The sequence below is a fragment of the Ciconia boyciana genome, chromosome 8, assembly GCF_034638445.1.
Source record: "Ciconia boyciana chromosome 8, ASM3463844v1, whole genome shotgun sequence".
In the NCBI taxonomy this organism is placed as follows: domain Eukaryota; kingdom Metazoa; phylum Chordata; class Aves; order Ciconiiformes; family Ciconiidae; genus Ciconia; species Ciconia boyciana.
In genome coordinates, this window is record NC_132941.1 from 51,321,115 (window position 1) to 51,342,944 (window position 21,830).

Sequence of the window (21,830 nt, forward strand, 5' to 3'; positions counted from 1 at the left end):
GCAGCTTCTCAGCAATCAGCTATTTGCTTCAAAGCCTTTACCAAGCGTAAGGCAATGTGCCAGCCTGCCCATCCCACTGCTTTCAGGATTGTAGGATTACATTTTACTTATGATCACCCATCTAGGTTATACATGTGGTTTGTTAAATCTGTCACTACTTTCAAGTCGAGAAGGCTGAATTCCCGTGTTAGGTGTCTGTAAGGATTCACTGTTATGTGAAGGAGTCTCTTAACTACATTTTGACCCACATCAGCTTTGTATATGGAAGAGAAGGCCTCTAAGCCTTTCTGTGGCTTTCTGCTGCTGCTTGTGTGTGCGCAGGAAATACTGTCCTTGGTAATTTAGAAGAGAGATGTCTAAGACTATACTTTCCTATGAGCTGGTCTCCTGTTTAGCAGCCTTTTGCTCTTTTCTGGGAGTGGCGGAGAAGTGTGTCATTTTCTGGAGCACTGGTGGAGAGAAGAGTACAAAGATTAACCATGGCAGATTTTTCTTCCTTCATGATTTTACTTTAGAATTTCAGTCATTATCTTCACTGTTCCTTTTTTCTCCAGAAAGAACTCATGGAGAGCTGTCAGGATCATGAACTCATAAATCTCATGAAAGTAAAACCCGTGCCAGCTGAGCAAGGCATGATTTTAATTAAGACTTAACAGGATTTTTTGTCGTCTTTTCTTTCTTGCTAGCCCTGATTCAAATATAACGGTTGGGAAGAAAGGTCTTTGTAAGTTCAGTAGCCTATTGTTTGTCAGCTAAAGAGGGCTGAGTTGGTGGGACCTTTTGAGACTTCTTTGGTTTAAAAAAAAAAAAAAAGGCCCTAGGTTTTTTTTAATTTGGTTAAGGGGACAAATTTTTTTACTGAGCCTTTGTAGAGCGAGGGATTGAACAGGGACATGATCCTTTTTTCCTGTTGCAGGTTACTGTTCTAAAGGAAGTTCATGACGGATAATTTATCATTCATTCCTTTTTCCTTCTGGCTACGGCAGAACCCCATGCACTGCTCTATAAATAGATGTTTAAAAGGTTATTTTGATGAGATCTCTGAAGACAAACTTTGATTTCACTAAATAATAATAATAAAAAAACAAAACAAAACTATCATCAATTCTCAGTGCACAAGTTAGATGGGCTAGGAAAAGAAACGGATCAGGATGGGAGATCTCTGTTGTAAGTGCCTCAAATAATGATCTCTTCTTTGTGAAGAGCATTTATCTATGAAGACCAGCCAGGGTGAATTAAAAGAGCATTATCTGGAAACAGGCAGATGTGAAGCCATATGTCTTACTGTCATCCGCCGTCCCATGTTGGCCCAGCTGTGGGCTGTATCTGTATGGAGGTGAGGAGGGTCTTTCCCTCACTGAGGAACTAAGGTTTTGTGGCTCCAGCTGGTTCTCCTGCCCAGTGCTGGTCTTGCAGGCCAGTTCTGTCCCTCTATCTGTGCTGCCTGCAACAAGCACCAACACTGCGGAGGCTGAGAAGCGTCTCCTTTGGAGTACACTGCTGACCTGACTGACTGCCAAACTGAATTTGCCTCCCATCCGTTTGTTCCCCAGTCCATGGAGCCTCTGACAGGGAAAGCCATCTGTGTTACAGCCTTTTTATCTCAGCTTGGGGAGGGAAACGAAACAGAGCCGTCGTATTGCTCGCAGTCTGATGTTGCGAAGCGGTTTAAGTGACCTATTGCATGCAAACCTAGCCCTGACTGTTTAGCCTTTAAATGAGGCAGGTACAGTGCTCATTGAAAAGTTGGGTGCTGAGGGTGCCTCTAATTCTTGGCTTTCTAAGCAAACCTTTCCTTCTGTGTTACCAGTTATTCAGTTGAAAGAGTTTGCTTGGTGTGGAATGATGCTGCTGTGGAACCCTACTAAGGCCCCATCTGCTAAGAGCTTGTATTGATTTGTGTCTTAGCTTATAAAAGCCTTCAATTCGCCTTGTGTAAATGCCATAAATAATGCAGATGTACTAGATGAAATGTGCTGTAGGAACATCCCAGAAATCATTTTGGTCTGAGTTGAACTGAGCTAATCTAATCATGGTTAGGAGTTTCTCAATAGCTGTGAAGCAAAAAGTATATTGTCTTATTCTAGCTTAATATATTAGTCAGTACACAGGGGTAGGAAGATAGGTATTTGAAAGTGGTAATCAACTTTATATAAAACAAGAGCTTTTAATGTTAAAATATTACAAAACTTCATCTGAAACTAGTTGTAAATCTCATATGTACACATACAGTGGAAGTACAGTAAAATCCAGTCCTGCACCTGTGATTTATCTGCATAATCCTCATGTTTGTATGCCTCTTTGTTAGAAGGACTGCAGTGCTTCAGAGGCTATATGTATATATACTAAATAAATAATTTTGTCCACTCATAGCAAACAGCCATTTTGTGCTAGCAACATTGAAGAATGCATTTTAGTAGGGGACATTGATGAATAATTTGTCCTTTTGAGATTCCATGGGCTCTAGGGCACCAAAATGTATTTCGGGTTGGACTAAGTCCAGATCTGTATGAGAGCTCCTTGGCAGTCTTGTAGAAAGTATATGGGAGTTTTAGAGGTGACCTGTTTTTAGAAATTTAATTGGATTTTTGCTCTATTTTATGTCAGTTATGTGTAAAGAAAGCAAAAAGCTAGAGGGATGTGGTATTTGTTAGATTGCTCCGTTAGAAATATCCAGCATATCAAGGCTGATTTTTCTTCAGAGTGGTCTGTGGTCATGGCAGCTTGAGGAGTTCTCTGCATTGGAGAGATCAACTGAGGGACAGTGGTTCCTGCAGAGGAGAGAGAATGTATTTGTATGCTCATAAATTCATTCTAATCAATGTTTCCCTGGCAGTTACTTGATGTTAGTTACCACAGTTGCAAGATGAAGAATGTGTTTACATGCTATTAGTGTTGTTAATTGAGAGGAAACATGGATACAGCCTATTTTCAGAGCTGAGACTTGTCTTCCTGTCACTTTTCTGCACTTCATGCCCCCAGAACTGTGAATGTGATCAAATAGCACATTGCAGACTACAGCTATAAGACAATTTCAGAACTCAGTAGTTCTGCTTCAAATTGTTTAGCGTCAAGCACTTTGTCTTGGCTAAAGCAGACAAACCATATGAACCAGGTTGCCCATCGGCAGAGAGTTTTTTAGGAATTTGGGGTCATATGTCAGCATTCATTACCAAAGGAACTCCAGGTGCCCAGAGGAACTTGGAGAGCTCTTGAACATCATCGCAAGGGGAGACTTCAGAATTCATTGAGATTGCTGCTGGTCAGACTTGGCTTTAAATTTTCCCCGTTGGTTCTCCAAGTATTGTTTGCTGACATGCATACATTATAGCTTATTTGCACAACCGGAAAACTTGTGACAGTAGGGAGAAGAGGTATTTAAGAACCTTTGTATGTTAATTTTATAGCGCAGATTACTGAAGTTCTATGGACATGCAAAACTCATAGTGTTTCTTTTGGAGCTAGCAGTGTTCATCAATAACAATGTTGTAGATTCCAAGAATAAGTGATATGACAAAGCACTTGTAGTGGAGCATCCCCAGAAGGCAAGGATGTCAAGGGTGCGCTTCCTTAGGTGACAAGTATGAAAATAGTGCTACGTGGTAAGTTTTTCAGTGATCAGAAAGGACATAAGAATTTCTGATAAATTTTGCAAGTTACTGGCAGACTGGCAGAAGGTTAAATCATGAAGTAGATGAGGCAGTGTGATCTGAATTGCTTTTTAACCTGTCAGGCAGTGCAGTTCATGAAAAAGCAAGTGCCAGTCTGCAAAAGGGGGCTGTATCTTAAAAAGCAGTGACTCAAGAAGCATTGACTGGCAGCTTTACTCTAGGTCTCTCGTGAAATGTTCAGGTACAAAGGTTTATTTGACCCTTGAAATATTAGCAGGAGCAGGAAAGTGATTTTATGATCATACATATTTTGCAATTTTGTCTGGTGTCTTTTTCAAAAAGTATATTGAAAAATTGGAGAAAGGACAGAGAAGCCTCAGTTATGAGAGGCTAGTAAAAATGCTTTCAGGATTTCAGTATCTTAATCTCTTTAAACCAAAACCTGAGGTATGCTCTTTAGAGTGTTCGAGCATCTTTGAGGAGACAAAATGCCAAAACAGAAAAGGAACCTAAGGCTAGACACTGAAACCAAATTGAAACTGCAAATTAGGTACCCATTTTTTAATAGGTAATTAACCATTGTAGTAAATGACAGAAAGGATCGGTTTTCTTCCCCTCTTCATATCTGAACAGAATACTTTTGTGAAAGATGCTCTAGCTAGCTACTGGCATGAGACTACATAGTGCAAAGATAATGTTGAAAAATGCAACAGCCTGTGATATACAGAAGCTCAGATAAGCTGATCTACTGACTTGCAGTTTCATGAATCAGTTCAAGACTGGATCAAAGATCTCATTTTGCATTTAAAACTTAATGAATTAACTCTGTATTCCTGTGGTTCAGGCTTGTATTTTTGCATTGAGGGAATTCTCCTCCTGTACATCAGCCTTAGACCTACTGAAATTTATCCATGCAGCAATTAAACAGAAGGGCTGTCCTGAGACTTATTTTGAGGTGTTGTTGCTCTTAAGACCACAGGACGGAGACGAGATTCAAGATGATGTCAGTGGGCTGCAAGCTCTTCATTTTTCTGCAGTTTGCAGTTGCCACAATGGCTGTGCTCAGTGAGTATGGGCCAGGGTGGAGGAGTTGTGCTGCAAGGAATTGTGGAGAAATCACTCACTAGCTTAACCTCCTGGTAAAAATATCATGTTTGTAATTTATATTTTCAGCCATACGTGTTTCAGTTTTTATACGGGAGCAAGGATTTTGCCCATTGTGTTTCAGAATGCCAAGAATTTTTTACTAAGTTTTAGTAGCAAAAGAAAGCTAGAGTACTTCAGAGACTTCAGAGAGTCTGTTTTTTAAGTCTATTTCTTACTTAAAAAATAAGATTTTACTGAATGAGTTTTGCTCAGCCTTCCATGTTTAGTCATGGAATTAATGGACAGGAGCAGTAAATCATGCTGGGAATTGGCCTCAAACCCAGAGAAGAGTTAAATATGATGTTTATTTTAAATATGCTGTTTATTTCAGCAAAGTTTTTTTTTTTTTTTTCCCCTCCAAAAGTGCATACATATAGAGTAAGTGTTATTGTAATGTTGGTGTTCTTAACCACTGTGATCTTGAGGATGCTTAGCCTTTAGGTCAGGATATCAAGACACCCTTTGACACAAGAGGTCCTGCTTATCAGCGTCAGGGTCTGCAGCCCGGCACTCCTAAGAGGCCTCCATCTCCACGTGTGCAGGCACTGTGCAATTTGAACAGGACTGGCACCTCCTATAGCAACACTTTACGTGTAAAGGTAGGGCAGGAACTGAACCTTAATGATGCCCACCATCAGGAGAAAGTAAACTGTGCCGAACTCTGCCCCAGTCGAGCAGGCTGTGGTGAATCCTATCTCCTGCTAGAGCTGGAACAGAACGTGGCCTTTAGCAGCTAACTGTCTGACTGCAGTTTCCCTGAAATGGCTAAAAACACTTAAAAGTGATGGTATGATTGATGATATGTTAAAAACCATTTAAGGAAACAGGAAAGGCAGTCAATACTTGATGCAGCTCTATTGCTGGGTTATGAAGAGCTGGTTTGAGGGAGGGTCTAAAAAAGCCCAGTTAAGCCTGTTTTGGAGCTTTCATTACCTGCCCCAACATGTTACTGCAGAGAATCTGCAGGTCTGTCTTTGCTCTTTTCATACCACCTCTTAATTCTGCCTGTTGAATAATGGCAGAGGTGTTTTGGGGCAGTAAGTCTTAAGGTTTGTGGACACTCAGGTTTGCCATTGCTGTTCAGCAGGTTAAGCACTCTGTTTACTTCTGCTCTCCTGTGCCACTTGCGTTGAGGGAGAGGTTCTTTGTTCCTCTGCTGGCTCTCCCCATTCATCACTATGCAGAATGAAGCCTTAGAAGTCGCCTGAATGTTAATTTTTCAGGCTTTCTGAGAATTGTGGGAAGTAAAGGTCAGGGAAAGTGTATTTTCTCCCATTAAGGCAGACTGGCGAACATGCTGAGCAACAAACAGGCGTGCCACCCTAGGATAATACACCTCAAACTTGGTCCTGCTGTCAGCTCCTCTGACCTCCTGCCAGGGGCCTATGGCTGCGTTTATCTTGCAGTGACTTTTTTGTACAGAGCAGTTGTACATCTCCTCCGAACGCAGAGATGCAGCATCTGAAGACTTAGAGATCCGTAGATCTTGAGCTGAGCTTCCTGCTCCGTGGCAAGAGGAGCCCTGCTAGAAAGGGGAGGTGAAGAGTTAGTCCTGAGTGCCTGGTGGGTCTGCTGTGCGTGTACGTGCACTGTGCAATGCAATACTCTATGCTGGAGCCAGTGGGTTTATTTTAGAGGTAGCTTGGAAAGAACTTGGATGTAACCATTTTCCAGTGGAAGGCTGAAATCAAAACACTTTTCAATATTTGCCAATTCTTACTTTGAAATATCCTCACCGCAATTTTTTTAGTAGTTGGATGCTTTCAACATGGAAGTTTGATTTGTCACAATTTTTCTCCCAAATCTTGTATTTCAAAGTTGAACTGAAATCTTGCATTTTGTCCAAAGTTTTTGATCAATTCAAATTAAGGATAAATATGAAATTTTAATTGAGAGGTTAAAGATCATACAGTTTCATTTGGAATTTGAAACAAAGCCAGACTAGTAAATTTGAAGTCCTTTATAAGAAAGGGATCTTCAGCTTGGTTCTAATTTTGATCGTCTTTCTTGTTGAGTATCACAATGTGGCTTGTCTGTGAAGCTGAATATAGTTCTGCCCTTTAGATAGCATTCAGGTCTCTATTTTTTTTTTCCTTTTTTGCTTTTGTGGTTTTGTGGGGGGGTTTTTTGGGTTTGGTGTGTGGTGGGTTTTTTTGTTTCCCCCCTCCCCCAGAAAGAGATTTATGCAGTTTTCTCTTTTTTGTATAGTAAGCATGTTGCCAAGCCTTGGCTCTCTCAAACTGATAAGTGTCATGGCTCATTAGTATCAAATGCCACAGCCCCTATCACTTTTGCTGTGTTACTCAGCTAGCACATGTTGGCTGTTAAAGCAGCAGTTAATCCCTTTGATACTGAATGGGTTCTGTAATCATCTGACCTGTTCTTTAAAATAATAATCAAAGTTCTCTAATGACTTGCATGGTTTAATTCCTTTAGGAGTCTTGCAACAGACAAGGAAATTTTGCCGTGCAAGCTAACTTATGCAGCACTGGAGAGCTGGTGGAGAAGAATGCTTTTTAAATATAGTCAGGAAAATGATGACTTAAGCAAGTGCAGTGTGGGTGAAGGGAAAACGGGGTTTGGTAGGTGAACAGTAAACAGCCTGATTGCTTTATGTTGCAGTAACAGGTTGTCTGCTGCAAGTTTGACTAGTATTTTTGGAGCAAGATTTTCACAGCGTTTTACCTGGCAATAAATGCTGTATCAGGCTAGAGCAGCATTCGATCTGGGTTAAATTGTCAGAAATTTCTAAGTGTGTGCCTATCAATAGCAAGTAATTATGCATATGCTCAGAATGAATGCTAGCCAAGTTAATAGAAGCCATGCAATTTTTTTTCCTCTTTAAATGTGGGGGAATCTGCAGTATCACTCACAGAAATGTGCAGTAATTATTGGCAGTTTAAAACTTTGTAATAGTGACCTGTACATGTGCTGAATGCCTTTTTTTATAAGATATGCCTGTTCCTCCATATTTCCCAAAGTGCTTAAATTGAGCAGCTTTCCCTTCATAGTGTATGGCAGCACTGTTATCTCAAGCATTTCTAGGGCTGAGATGATATTGTTAACACTGGTTCACAAGCAATGCCAGGGAAAAGATCCTGGCCCCTTGCGTGCAGACGGAAGTGTGGTGAGGTGAGGCAGGAATAGGAATCAGCCTGCTGCAGTGAGTGGACCAGGAAAGAAGTGTTGCCGTCAGTCTTTGAATGGAAGAGCTAAAAGGAACTCAGGAAAAATCAAATTTCTTGATACAAGTAGTCAGCACTGCATTTTTGCCAATGCAAGTGTAACAGTAAAATGAGAATTCAAGGTTTCAACAGCCTTTTAATGCTTAGAATGTTTTGGTGTTCACTAGAGCAATTCTGAATCACATAGAGTTTATAGGAATTAATGCAACCAAGTGTGGTGACTTCCTTTTTGGTATTAGTTATTTTGCAAATAGGAAGAGCACATTTGGCTCTCTATATCAGGTATGCTTGTTTTTTCCTGCATTTTCATTTGATTATGGGTAACATTTTTTAATGGGGCCCTAGTTTTGGTTGCTGAACTTGGGAAGTTGTGTGGTCCTCCCCGTCTGCTGAGCGTCTACAAACCTTTTCAGCAACAACTAAATACATGGATGCTTTGTGTTTTAAAAAGAAAAGGAAGGGAGGTGATAAAACTCAGTCTGGGTTGCGTAACTTGGAGGTCAGCCCAAGGTCTGGAAAGTTTAATTGTTGGTGCTGGCTTAAGAATTATGCAGCTTAAGCTTCACAAAGAAACTAGCTTGAACTATGCAAAGTTACTGCCCTGTTAGAACTGATGTGCCTCTCCAGTCTGTAGTTGTGTTTTAGCTATTATAAGGAAAAAGCAGAAGCAAACCTTTAGCTCTCTTTTCATAGAGGAAAAGTCCAGGCCTCCTTACTGCTTGCAGATCCTCTGTGACACCTGTTTCATATCACATATAACTGATTAAAAAAGTGTGGCGCTTTTTGCATTATGTTTTCTTAAGAGCCTTGAAAAACAGTTTAAAACTTTTAAAGCATAAAAGACATATCACTAACAGAACACTGTAGGAGTTGGGCATTTTCTTTGACTTTCTTGGTAGGAAAACATCAGCAATTAACTTTGAAATGTTTGTTGCTCCACTGTTTCTTAGATTGGAGAACCAGACTTCACTTTTGAAATAGAAAATGCACTTCACTGGCCTTGCTTTCAGTAACACCCATGCAAAGAACAGGGCAGAAGAAATAAATGTAGGTATGAATTACAAAACCAAAGCTTTGAGGGAGAGTTGAGTGCAGGTGTATGGTGGTATATGTGAGGTGTGATGGTGGGTGAGAGGGGAGTGTGGGTATTTGAAAAGAAAATAATATTCTCATCCTCTGTGTGACACAGGCAAGTCTGCCCCCAAAGCATGCTGGATTTGTCCTTCAACGGCCAATTCAGCTGAATGGGTTTTGTCAAGATCTGACTGAAATTTGGTGCAGGATAAGGATGTGCAAAATAAAAGTAAAAACCAAAAAACTCCAATGCTGTTGAAGTGATTCTGGAAACCCTTGGTGTAGGCAGGTGATTTAAAAAGTTGCCGCTTGTCAGCTGGGCTGTGATGAGTTGACTCCCAGTTCTCCTTTTGTCTGATGAACTATGAGTGTATGTCCACAGGCTAGCTTAAGGTATGGCATTTTACTCTGCAGTTGCAATGGATTTAATACCTGCCTGTTGTCAGTAACTCAGCTGAGAACTTGTTCAGCTGCAGTAAATCACTTGCATCTGATTGTCACCCCTTAGATACTGAGAAGTAGATTTGTGAGATCTGCAGATATTGGGATGTAGGGAGCTTGGCTTTCAGGGAGGCAGGTCTGGTTAAGGGAATTAAATAGGAAAGAAGATGGGTGCACATAAAATACTTACAGCAAAGGAGTTAGATATCTATGATGAGATGAAGCTCTCCACTGGTCCATAAACCAGACACCCTGTCTCAGGGAAACAGAATGTTAATCAACTACAGATCCTCCAGCCTTTTAGACATGAAGTAAATATCATGAGCACCATTCATTCAGCTGTAACAGTGTTTGGCTCTACAGCTTTCCTTGGCACTGAAAACCAACTTCACCTTGCCCCAAATGATGTGTGACAACATCTTTATTGAGGACATGGTATTCACTCTGGGGCTGTGTGGGGAGTGTGTGTCGTCAGAATCCATGCTTTAGTCTTGGTCCTGGATTTTGAAAGGCAAGGCATTGCTTTAGTCCCTTCCATCAGGCATTTCTCAGCAAATGTGAGTCTCATTTGCACCTGTCTGATGAGAAAATAGCATGAGGTTTGCAGCATCTTGTATTTTCAGAGGATTGGACTGTAAATAACGGGTGTTGGTCTGCATGGTAGCTGGTAGTATCTGAAAAGTTAAGATTGTGAACTCCATTTAGACTTACATGGCTGTGCAGGTACAACCATAGCTGACACTTGGTGTAATTAATTAAATATCATTGTGGGACTCAACTTCATTACCTTTGCGAAGTAGGTTTGACTGTAGTTGATTCTTGCTTAGGCAATGTTCCTCCCTGCCCCCCTTAACGTGATTTGATATCCAGCTACATCAGGACTAGATTGTATTGTTCCAACCCTTTACTCACTCAGTCCAGACACATGCTGATGCTTCAGTGCCTTCCTTTCCCTCTGGGACTTTTGTCACAGGCACAGCTTTTACTGTGAGTTGGTAGAATAAGGTTGTGTTGTGTGACCTGAAGAGAGAGGTTTCTGCCTTGCTGCCACAGTCTGCAAACAGGGTGTTCGGAGCCACATGCAATACATGCTGGCTTGCACCTGACAAAATGGGGTAATAAGAGTCATTTCTGTACACTCTAGAATCGCACACATCAGCCCCTTAAAATGGGGTTGATGACAAGCATTCACTAAGTTGATTAGACTAGCAGCCACACTCATTGTTTTTCTCAGAGAGCTTTAAAAGGTCTCAGTGGGATCGTTTAAAAACTTTTTAAATTTCACTCTTTGCTTGGTATGTTTGGAAGCTAGTGTGTGCAGTCCATATGGCATTCTGCACTAAATGCAGCATCCAACAAGCTAGACTTTCTGCTTTCCTTAAAGTTAGACATTCTGTGATAAAATAGTAACTAAGATACTAATGGGGATAAAAGTAATTTAAAATATTTCATGTAATTTTAAAAATTTCATCAAATTTTTGATCACATTTGAGGTTTTGCAATGTCTTGTGTCTCAGGAGGCTTGGATGGCAGTCTGTAATGTGAGTTATGAAGCAATGGGTAGATGCTGACCCACTTATAGTGGTTGCAGAGAGTAAATATTTGCCAAAAGTTCTTTACTTCAGGTCTTAACCAGAGAGGGTGGCTCCGCAAACCTGTCTGGTAAACCACTGTCAAATTATTTTTTTTCTCCTTGTGTGGTTTGTTTGTGTCCCCCCCCCGTGTGTCCGTCCCCCGTCCCCCCCCCCGGGATTAGCTGTTTCTTAATACCTTGTTATTTGTTGTGGCGAGCAGGTTGCCTTGTACATGAGAGGGTTAAAGGTAGTTGTAGCTGATGGGCTGTACTTGGTGTTGAGGCAGTATTTTTATGACATGTTTCATTGCTCTAAAACACCTGGCTACTGGAGAGTATTGTGATGTTTGCATTGAAGGGTGCTTAGACACTAAAAGAATCACAGCCTGTTTGGTCTGTGGACTATATTTTCTGCTTGTTTGGCACATCTGAAGAACTTTGTCTGGACAAATGAGTATACATGAGATAAGAGGACTGGGGAACATGTACTGCAGAAAAGGTTGTTTAGACTCTGAAAAAGATACTTCCATATTAATATTATTTATTATGGATCTGTGCAGGTATTAAGGCAGGACCAGGGACCTAGGGCAGTAGGCACCTTCTAAAAGCATATATTAAGAAACTTTGTAAGGAGGGCTGCCCATTTTAGAAGTTGATTGAAATTTCAAAATTAGTAACACAACCATAGAAGCATAGACATTGTGCCATTTGTGCCTAAACATCCTGTATGCTGGTGTTAGCAGTCCCTTCTGGCATGGTCAGCTCTCACATCTTGAACATGCTAGACTGAGTTGCAGGTTTTAGTGCCCAGCAGCCCAAGCCCAGAGGGCAGGCTTTATGTTTGTGATGTTTCCGTATTCTGTCAAACTGCATCAATTTGTAGTTGGAGGTGAGCAGGTATTAGTTCACTGCTGCTTGCTGGAATTGAGGTGTAATGGAGGGTTGGCTTTTTAGTGCTTTTACTTTGGTAAAAGTAAACTCTCACCATACTCTCACCGCTAGTAGCCAGGTGTTTCAGAGCAATGAAATGTGCCATAAAATGTGTCATTTGGTCTCTTATAAATTACATGATCGAGACGAGAAATTTATTCAAGTTATAGCTTTGTTGTGGAAGAACAGATCAACAGAAGAGTGGGAACACAGATCAGGGTAGTATCAACAGATATTTTTACTCTCAACACATAGGCAGTATATTCCACTTTGTCATTCATATCCGTTAAACTAGCAGTGCCATTGGTTATGTATGTATGCTTAAGAATTTTGATGCCTACTTGTTCAGAAACGGAACAGAAGTGCATCTTGACTATGCCTGAGCTGTGAGTGTGTCTGGGAGTCTCCAGTGACGCTCTGGCTGCATGAAAATATGCGAGTGGATAAATTCCCTGAGTTGTACTCCCCAGTGAGGTTGTGCAACTGTCTCAAAAGAGTTAACTGCTCACCCATGAGGACTTCCTTAGTTAAGAAGACAAATAGAAGTCGTTTAAGTGTGAGAGTGGAAGGCATTTGGTTTGTTTGGCTTAAATGTATAGACATGAACTGTAAGAAGAGAAAATCGGCATATCCTGCAAGCCATGATGATATCAGGTTAGTATCCAGCGAACAGTGAAGTGGAAGGATGCACTGCAGAGCTGCATGGTGGGTCAGAAAGCACATCTTCTGCTTTTGCCCTTGCAGAATGGAGCTTGGTAAAACAATGCCGGGAATTGCGAGAAGCTCAGCACGTATGCACTCTTCTGTCCCCTCCTTATTAAATAAATAGACCATGTGTCTCCCTCTACTATGGAGCGTGTCATCGCAATCAATAGGTTTCAGTGTGGCAGAATTGAACAGGTGTAGTGGGCTTATTTCTTCTGTGAAATTGCAGCAGTGCTGACTCGGATATTTTCAGTGAGCTGTAAAGCCAAGTGCTTTTGATTAAAATATCCTTTTTGTCTTGGATTCTCCCCTGCAGTTTATTATTGTGTCTGGAAGATGCCTCCCCTTGTGAGTTGTGGACTTTCAGCTTAATGTCAGTACTCACCAAAGTGTAGGAGCAGAAGAAATTTAACAGACTGGAGTTAAACCACAGTAGAAATAAGAATTTAGTGTACCATTCCAGGGGGTTTGCTTGCTTTTAATTGATGCACACGGCTTAGGTATGGCAGGTATGTGTACTTTATAGCAATGCCTCATGGACATGTGTTAAAATACTCTAAACCCTCTCACCTCCTGCCAGGTGGGGCTGTACATACAGTGTAACTCAATCTAATTGTTGCAGGCACTGAACAGATGGGGTTTTATTGTCTTGAGTGCTGGGAGTGCGTAAGAGAGCAATGCCAGCAGGATCCTTGCCCCAAACAGCAGCTTGCTGAGACACAGCTTGCTGCAGGAAGGCTGGCTTGTGGATGGGAGTTTTGCACAGGTCTCCAGCAACCACGATTGCGATGACATGAATGGGGTAAGAGGATAGGTGGTTTGTATTCATTTTGGTCTCTGTATTATGTGTAATTTACTTGCTGCCTTGTGTTTGAGCAGTTTCCCGCATATTGCATAGTAAAACACTCTGAGCTCTTTTCACCGTGTTGGTTTAGAACACTTTGTGGAGGCGATTGTTCTTATTCCCATTTTATAAAGGGAGAAGCTAAGGCATGTGAGAGGGAGAGGGAACCGCTGTAGCAAATCAGAGAGAAACCGGTCACTTATTGATCCCTGCTCCTCAACAATAACCACTGTATCTCAGGTGTCCCTTTGATAGTAAAGCAGCTTTATAAAGTGGAGCGTGATAAAAGACAACTATGCCCTTTCCTGCTTCTGCCTGTTCCTAGCCTTCATTATGGTGCTACAAGCTTAGTGCATGCTGGAGTATTTGTCCACCTCAGATACTGTCAGTTTTTATTGCAGAGGGAAAGTGAACTGTCCACCTTTGCCATGCATTCAGCTTTACTCGGTGAAGAGAGAGATGCTCTCACTGCTGCCCAGTGCACTGCGCTGGCATGAGCATTCATTTGAGAAGATGAATGTGTGTAGTGGGTATAAAGTCACCCTTGATTTCCTGTGAAGGGGTAAATGCCAGCCAAGTGTTGCTGCTTCTCCATTTCACTGTAACAGGATGTAAGAAGAAGTGAGCTTACAGTGCTCCTTTTATTGTACAATAAATGTTTGAGTATCCACAAGAATGTTTTATGCCAGGCACTGCATACTGGACCTGTAAAGTAGGTGCAAAGACCAGGTTCATGCAGTGAATGGTGGCTCAGCATTCCTATCTCTGTAATAAGCTTTGCCACCTTTCTGTTCTTTCCTTAGCCTACTTTCAGCACCTCCAGAGTGCTTAATTTCTCTACTCAGGACAAGAGGACAGTGTTGCCTTATGGGACTCTGGAAATGTAGCTGCTGTCAAGCAGGAGTGGGTATTAGACAGCTCATCTGCAATAACTTGATGGGGAGAGTTTGGAGGTCAGAAAAAACGTGCTGAAGAAGTGCTGCCTGCCTGAGCATAGTGATTTTGCTTTCCCTGCACGTTGGACCCAGACCAGCTTGTTGTGAGGTTAAGGCAGGCAGGGTGGTGTTCCTTGCCACGGTGGGTGCATATGGACTGGAAGATGCTAGGAATTAAGGGACCAGTAGCTTAGTGTTGCTGGTGCTTTTTACTTCTCACATGTCATGTTACAACTAGTGGCAAATTAAATTGAGGAATCAATTAAATTCTTTCATTTGATGTGTGCTGTACCGGTTTTCATGGGCACCCTTTCCTGTCAGTAGACTCTGCATCTTCAGAAGTTGTTTCACCCTGAGCTTCTCTGAAGGGCAGCATTGGTTGTTTCTGTTTATCAAGGAGTAACCATACAGAGTTTTTAAAGACTTTTAAAAAATTGTTTCTATAATGTTACTCACTGGCTGGAGAGGTACTGCAGCCACTGCAGAAGGAAGCCCTGTTGCAGTGAAGATGGTGAGGGGGAGAATGCAACTCCCCTGGAGGTATACCTTCTGTCATCATAGCTCAATGTGAAAGCGGCAGTGGGAGATGTCCCCATTTGGAGGGGGAATAGTAGGGCCCACATGGAGATTCCCCTGCTTCTCACCTTCCAGCCCATGTGTTTTTGAGGGAGAAAGGACCAGTAACACGCACTTCAGGACTGGCCAATTGTCGCAGCCTCAAGAACAGCCAAAGTAGAAACTTCCCACCAGTTAGAGCTTTCCAGTTTGCAGAGGACAAGAGTGCCCTGTCATCAGTTGCTGTTACTCTGATCATCTTTGTCCTGCAGTCTTTTCACCTCTGTTTTTCTTGATCCCATCTGCCCTTCTGTCTCCTTTTCCCCGTCTCTGTGCTTCCTTCAGTATTCTTTTTCTGTGTTCTTCTATCCTTGGTTTATCTCTAACTGAAGTCTTTCATGACATTTGGTAAGTAACAGCACTGTTATGTTTTCTGTTGCCACCACACTTTTTTCAGTTTCTGAGCTTTCCATGTTCTCTTGCATTTGAGAGTGTTAGCTCTCTGGGACAAAGGCTTCCCACCACTCTGTATTTGTATAGTACCTGTTACAGTGGGACCCACTTTTACTGTCTAATAATGTGATTAATACAGCTAGTACAAATAAATTATTCATTGGCACTTAGGTTCCTAAATCAGGGTGGAACACTTTATATTTTTCTTGCAATCATTCCCTCCTTTCCAAATAAATAAATGCAATAAATACGCAATAAATGCATAAATAAATAAATGCAAGTGTTCTAGGCTGTTCATCCTGAAGAAAATATCAGTTCATATGTGTCTTTGGCTTCTGGCACCATGGTGTCTAGGTAGCTTGCTCTCTGAAGAGTTGCATGAAGAAGTGACAGGAGAACGCGTGGTTTTTCTGAGAGCGCTGGCATGGCTAGTGTGTAAATGATTCTCACTGGGAGACTGAGGAATAAAGAATGTGGAGATTGCTTGTGGTCTGCCTTGGAGCACTAAGCATCAATGTTGAGACAAGCCACTGGGAGGCAGTTTTTTTATTCCTGAACCGTTGTTTCACCTTCTGCCTGTTCAGCATCCTTCCCTTGTCCAGTGACAGTCTCCTCTCTTGCCAGTTGACTGCTGAACTGTGGATCTGTCAGAGGAGGCAGTGTTGCTAAAGTGATGTCTCCCCAGATGTGTCTCTGGTCCCTAGAGAATTGTGTCCCAAAAGCACTCTGAAATTTGTGTAACAAATGGCAGCCAGCCCTGCTGAGAGACTTATGGTGTGGAAATATATAAGTGTACACACTATCAAAGGCTAGTTGGGGAACTGCAGTGTTTTGTCTTTCAGTTGACACTTTACCATTTCCTTCCGTTACAAATGCGTTGCAGTTGCTAGTGCTTCATGAATACCAAACACAAGGTTTTTCTTTTTTTCTTTTTTCTTTTTTTTTTTTATGATTGATATGAAGATCTCAGTAGAGCACAGCACATCACAAATCTTTTCCAAGCACTTTAACCGCTCCCTTCCCCCTCCCCAAAGGTACTGGCTCATATCCCAATAATCAAGGCAATCACAGTGTAAAAATAAAACATTGCCAAGGCTCAGCTGTTACATGCTGGTGTGTGAACTAATGATGCCAAAGCTGCTGTTCTATTGTCCATAAGAGGGAGACTGCTTATAAAGCTCTGGTCCCCTGTTGTCTCCAGGAACAAATGCCTGTGGAGTGGCATCTTTGCAAAGTGAAATTCCAGCTGTTACTCAGTAGCCCAGGAGGCCAGTTGCCTAAAAGTATGCCCTGGAGACAAGATGGATCTTGAGAGATGGAAGAATAGCGGAGACATATCAGAGTAGTTGATGCAGAAAGGCACTGCTATTGCACAGCAGCTTGGGCTGGGTAGCGATGGAATTTCTCGTCGCAGATGTGTGAGGAGGAGCTGTACCATGTGCAGAGCCTGGCCTTGGTAGCGTACGCTGGGCAGTAAGAACCTGGCTACACAGAGCCAGGATTGAATCCAAGCTCTTCATGCTCCTCTGCCCCAGGCTACTTGCAGGTTCAGGAAAACAGCTCTGCAGAAAATCATGTTGGGAAGGAATTCTTCATATTGCAAGAACTCTCTTAAAACAAATTAAATCAGCTGAACTTCTTCCTCTAGTTGCTGAGGAGTTGTCCATTCGCCTTTAGGGAAATGAGGAAGGAGACTTGAATTATTTCTCTTCCTTAATGTCTGTTGATTCTTACTGCAGTGGCAGCTGGTTGCTGGGTTTGCTTTCCCTGGGTGAATCCCAGCTGTGATTGCAGGTGCCGCTCCACTAGCTCAGATCCGAGCAGGGACTTGTGAGCAGGCAGCCCATGTTGAAGTGCTTCACAGCAGTGGATACAAATGAATGCTAAATCTGTTCCCTGGTAAATGTTGGAACCATGTGAGTGCACTGAACCCCTCCGAGCTGCCAAACCTTCTGTCAAGCCAGAAGTTAAGTTGTTGTAAGTCTGTGTTCCCTTTTCTTTCAATAGCTTGTAGTGTGTCCTGTAGGAGTGTAAATACGACTCCAGCCAGGCATGAAACATGCAACTTGAAAGCCACAGCGTTCGAGAGGCTGGGTAATGGAGAGTGTGATTGTGACTCACAGGAGCTGCTTCTCTGGTCGGATTGAAATGGGAAGAGTCTGGGTATGTCTCTACCTGCCTGCTTGCCCTCCTCCCTCCGGAGGAGGGGTACGGGAAGCCTGGCAGGGGCTCTGCTGAATTCGCTTTGCTGATGTAACTGTCAAGGCTGGCGAGACTGCAGAAGCCCCCCTGTGCTAAGTACATGCTGATGCTGTAGGAGCAGCCGCTGGAGTGACTGCCCCTGCGCATGGACTGCATCTGGTGTGTTGATGAGGTGTGTGACTGGGAATGTTGCAGTGAATCTGCAGGTTGTTGGGGGTTTTTGTGGGTTTTTTCTTGTTTTTGTTGTTTGTTTTGGTTTGGGGTTTTTTCACTCCTCCCGCTCCCCACCCCCTACACACTGTTTATCTGTGTAGTTAAAGAAGTAAGGATGCTTTGAGGCAGGTTTTCCTTCCACCAGCTCTGATTGGCACCACTGAATATCACTTATTCCTGGACTCGGGCACCAGCTCTTAGCTGTGTTGAGGTCTGGAGAAAGTAACTGAAAACGCTTCTGCAGGGGGAGGTGTGGGGAGGAGGGAACCCATTAGAGTGCAGCAGAAGGAGCTGGAGTGAATTTTCATGCTGATGAATATGAGAGTGAAAGCCCTGACTGCTGCCGCGGTGTAATTTGGCCAAGCAAGTGTTCTCCAGGCACCATCAGCACACATCTGTGCCGAGCACTTGACATGGGCTGTTCCCATCATGAATGTTTACCTCAGCAGTGGCTCTCATGAGTAATATCCCAACTAGACCAGTTGCAAACCCTAGCCTGGGGAGGGTTTGCTGTCTTGCCATTTGTCTTCTCAGCTGCACCTGACAATCAGAGGAGAGGCTGAGGAAATATTCCAGCTGCAGTTTGATTTTTTTTTTCCAATTATCATTTTACTTTCAATTTTAGGTTTCTCACATCTGCCTCTAGGTCCACCCAAAAGGGAAGGGGAGTATGCTGATGCAGGCAGTGAGAGAAATGAGGCAGAGAAGTAGGATTGATCAGTGTTTCTGCTGCTACATTTGGGACACTGGCATAAGTTATCTCTAGTGATGTAAATCAGGGCTGAGGACTAAAATCATTATAGGATGAAGTCAAAAGTAGTGGCTGCAATGATGGATGACTACAAGTAAGAGCCAACTACAACATTTTAAACATAGTGGGGATCCAAAGCAGTAAACATCAGCTTCAACACATCAGGCAACAAAGTTCTGTAGAGAAAAATGTCAGGTGATACCAATTTTGGAAGGGATGAGGAGATACAGTTCTTGAGCAAGGATGGGGCAGCGATGGCCAGGATTGCTGTGTCTGCTGGAACACTGAGCAACTTACAGCCTGCTCCCAGCAAGGCAGCGATTCCCTCTGCCAGAGCGGCGAGCACAGCCCCATATCTGCTGGGACAAGTGCACCCATGCATAGGGCAGTGCCTGTGCTCGTAATTTCCAACGAGCCCATGACTGAATCTGCATTGGCCCCTCAGCGGGGAGCGTGCCTTCAGCAGAGCAAGCAATACAGTGCGGTGAGGGAGGAACTACTTCTTGCAGGACTGTGGCTTCATGTGCACTGACTCAGGCTGGCGGGGAATTTCTGCTGCATGCCTAAGCTGTTCCTGAGACCTCTGAAAATGTCTCTCCTTTGTTTCAGAGCCATCATCAATCACTTCAACCCGAAGATAGAGTCTTACGCTGCAGTGAATCACATATCACAGCTCTCCGAGGATCAGGTAAGCCAGGCATGCGATGACCTTTTTTCATGTTGACCTCTGGAATATAGGTGTTTAGGGAGTACCTTGTGCTCACTGGGACTGATGATGTTGCAGCAATATGAAGGGTGATGGTGGGACTCTCGTGTTCCTTGTTCAGATGTGGACGAGAGGAAGAGAAACAAGGCTTGCTTTAGCCAATTTTACCGTCACATGCAGACCTCTTGGTCCAGCAAATTCAGAAGGATGGGTACGAGTGATGAAAACATGCAGCACTGTCACAAGTGTGGTTGGAGACTGTGAGGATGCTGGTGTTTAGAATGGGGCAGGAAGTTTTGGCAGCGAATTTAGTTATTGGAGAACTGTGGGGCATAGCTTGATTTTCTGTGATATTGGGGAATTAAAACTCAGGCAACAGGTGGCAGAAATTTTCTGGGGTAATTGAATTCAGTTGTTTTAGATTTTGAAAAGAGAAGGTTTTTAATCAAGAGGTTGATAAGGTTAGGTTTCCCTTCCTTAATTTGGCCTGGTTTGCTCTTTTTGTGTCCTGCTTGTATTGCATAAATGTGTAAATACAGCTTTTTGAAAATAGGCTACTGTGCGTGGTCTCAGGAAGGGAAGAGATGGCCTATTTCCCAAAATATAATATTGCGATTATATGCTAATCACTCTTGGAGAGGTAATAAATGACTCTGCAGGAGCCTGTGGTGGACAAAATACAGAGCTGCCATGCGAGCTGGGGAGATCATCCCAGACACAGCTGTGACAGCACCTCTGGATCTTCCAGAGAAGAAATTCTGTATGCAGTCTAGGACAGACCTCATTTGAGTCACCTTGGATTGCTCCTTCCGCTGGATGGGATCCCATGCTTGCGCCTGTTAAAAGGTCCTGACTGTATCTTGCTCTGCAATTCATTTCTCTTTCTGTCCATTATATTTTTACTCATTACTTGATGATACACTTCCATGCTTCCCCCTAACCTTTTCATTTATTATCCTACTTAATCTGTAACATGTAACACCCCAAAGTCTCAGGTTGAATGCTGTACTGATGCAGTGGGGAAAAAAATGTGGACCCTACTGCTTTTTATTCTCGTCTTGATATAGCTGGCTAGAAGAACACTGGTTTTAATTTACTTGGTTTTTCTGTATTGTTCTGCCTCTGAGAGTCATGGTACCCACAGCTATGCTTTGTGATGGTTCATGTTGTCAATCCTCATTCATTGATGATACACTGATTGCATCAACCCAGGCCCCTAAAAAAGAAAAGCCTTTGATAGCCCAATTTAAAACTGGGGGCTTGGATAGAGGGGAATTTTGCATAGTGTTTAGGTTAGTCTGAGAAAGGAAACTAGCTTTTCACTGTCAGCTCTGTGTAGTATTCATCCTCCAGCAGTTCAGGGAGGTCAGATTAAATTCTTTCTTCCTTGTGTGTTATTCTTTAAATAAAATCTCTAGCAGCAGGCAGATAATGAAATCAGTGCTAATGCATGGAGCATTTTGAGGAAGATGATTAGGAAGTTGAGAGACAGTTAGATTTCTCTTTTTTTCTTTTCTCCCTTCATGCTTTCTCTCAGCATAGGGAGAACATCAAACAAAGCAAAGCAATAATAAGCCTTAGTGAACTACAGAGAAATAACGGAGATGTCACTGTGGTGAGGGACTGTGTAGTCTCAGTGAGGGTGTTTAGTCAGTGCTCTGCAATTTACTGCACAAGGAGGAGAGGGATGGAGACTTCTTGCCTCCACTTTCAGTTAGCCAGTGAGCTCAGGTCTGTGTGTTGGACTGTGGTTTCCCCTCCATCAGTAGCTGTCCCATGTGGTAAGTACATGAGAGGTAATGGTAGATGGCCAAGGTGGAGGCCAGGGTCTGGCTTTTGTGGGGTAACAGAATTTGCTGTTTTCATTCTGTGTTAGCTGTTCAGCATGGAGTGGGGGGGTCAAGCTTGCCTTTTGGCTGCTGCAGTCTCTTTTTTCCTTCCAGCCATACCTTTTGTTTTTACATGTGTGTTCACTTAATTCCCCTTCTCTCTTCTCTCCATAAACACTTTCTACACAAAATCCACCTTCCTTTCTAGCCCTGTTTTTTGGAGTGTACCATATTGAAGTATTTAATGCTGACATTTAACTTGTGTATCCACACACAGGTACTACATTTGGGACTAGTCATTCCCTCCTTTGAGTTATTTCAGAAGTTTCAGGATACTGGTATTTCGTTACTGGGAACGTTTATTTTTACAATTTTGAGGATCAAACTTGTCTTTTAATGAAGCTTTCCTTCCCAGATACTAGCCTTTGACCAGATTTTCATATGGCTGCTCATACTGCTCTGTGGTATCTCAGAATCTCCTATTAATCAGGCAGGCATGGCTTTGACATAGCTCTATCTGAACGGGAATTTCCAGCTGCTCTGAGTTGCTTTCAATTCACTTGAACCTACTCAGCTTGCAGACTCTTACTTGAGCCTGTGTCAAACTTGCTGTGCTGCTCCCTGACTGTTCTGGCACCCAGTTCATGTGTTAGATGACTTTTTAAAAACTTTTTTCT

The 21,830-nt window shown here is 42.7% G+C and overlaps 1 protein-coding gene across 3 annotated transcripts in view; it reads left to right on the forward strand.

Moving 5' to 3' along the window:
* The window catches only part of ARMH3 (armadillo like helical domain containing 3), a 134,438-nt gene that overhangs the window by 76,920 nt on the left and 35,688 nt on the right, over positions 1-21,830 (forward strand). For all 3 annotated transcript variants that reach the window (XM_072871730.1, XM_072871731.1, XM_072871732.1), the window contains exon 24: positions 19,228-19,306. In XM_072871730.1, the coding sequence (XP_072727831.1) occupies positions 19,228-19,306 (79 nt within the window). The remainder of the gene's footprint in view (positions 1-19,227; positions 19,307-21,830) is intronic.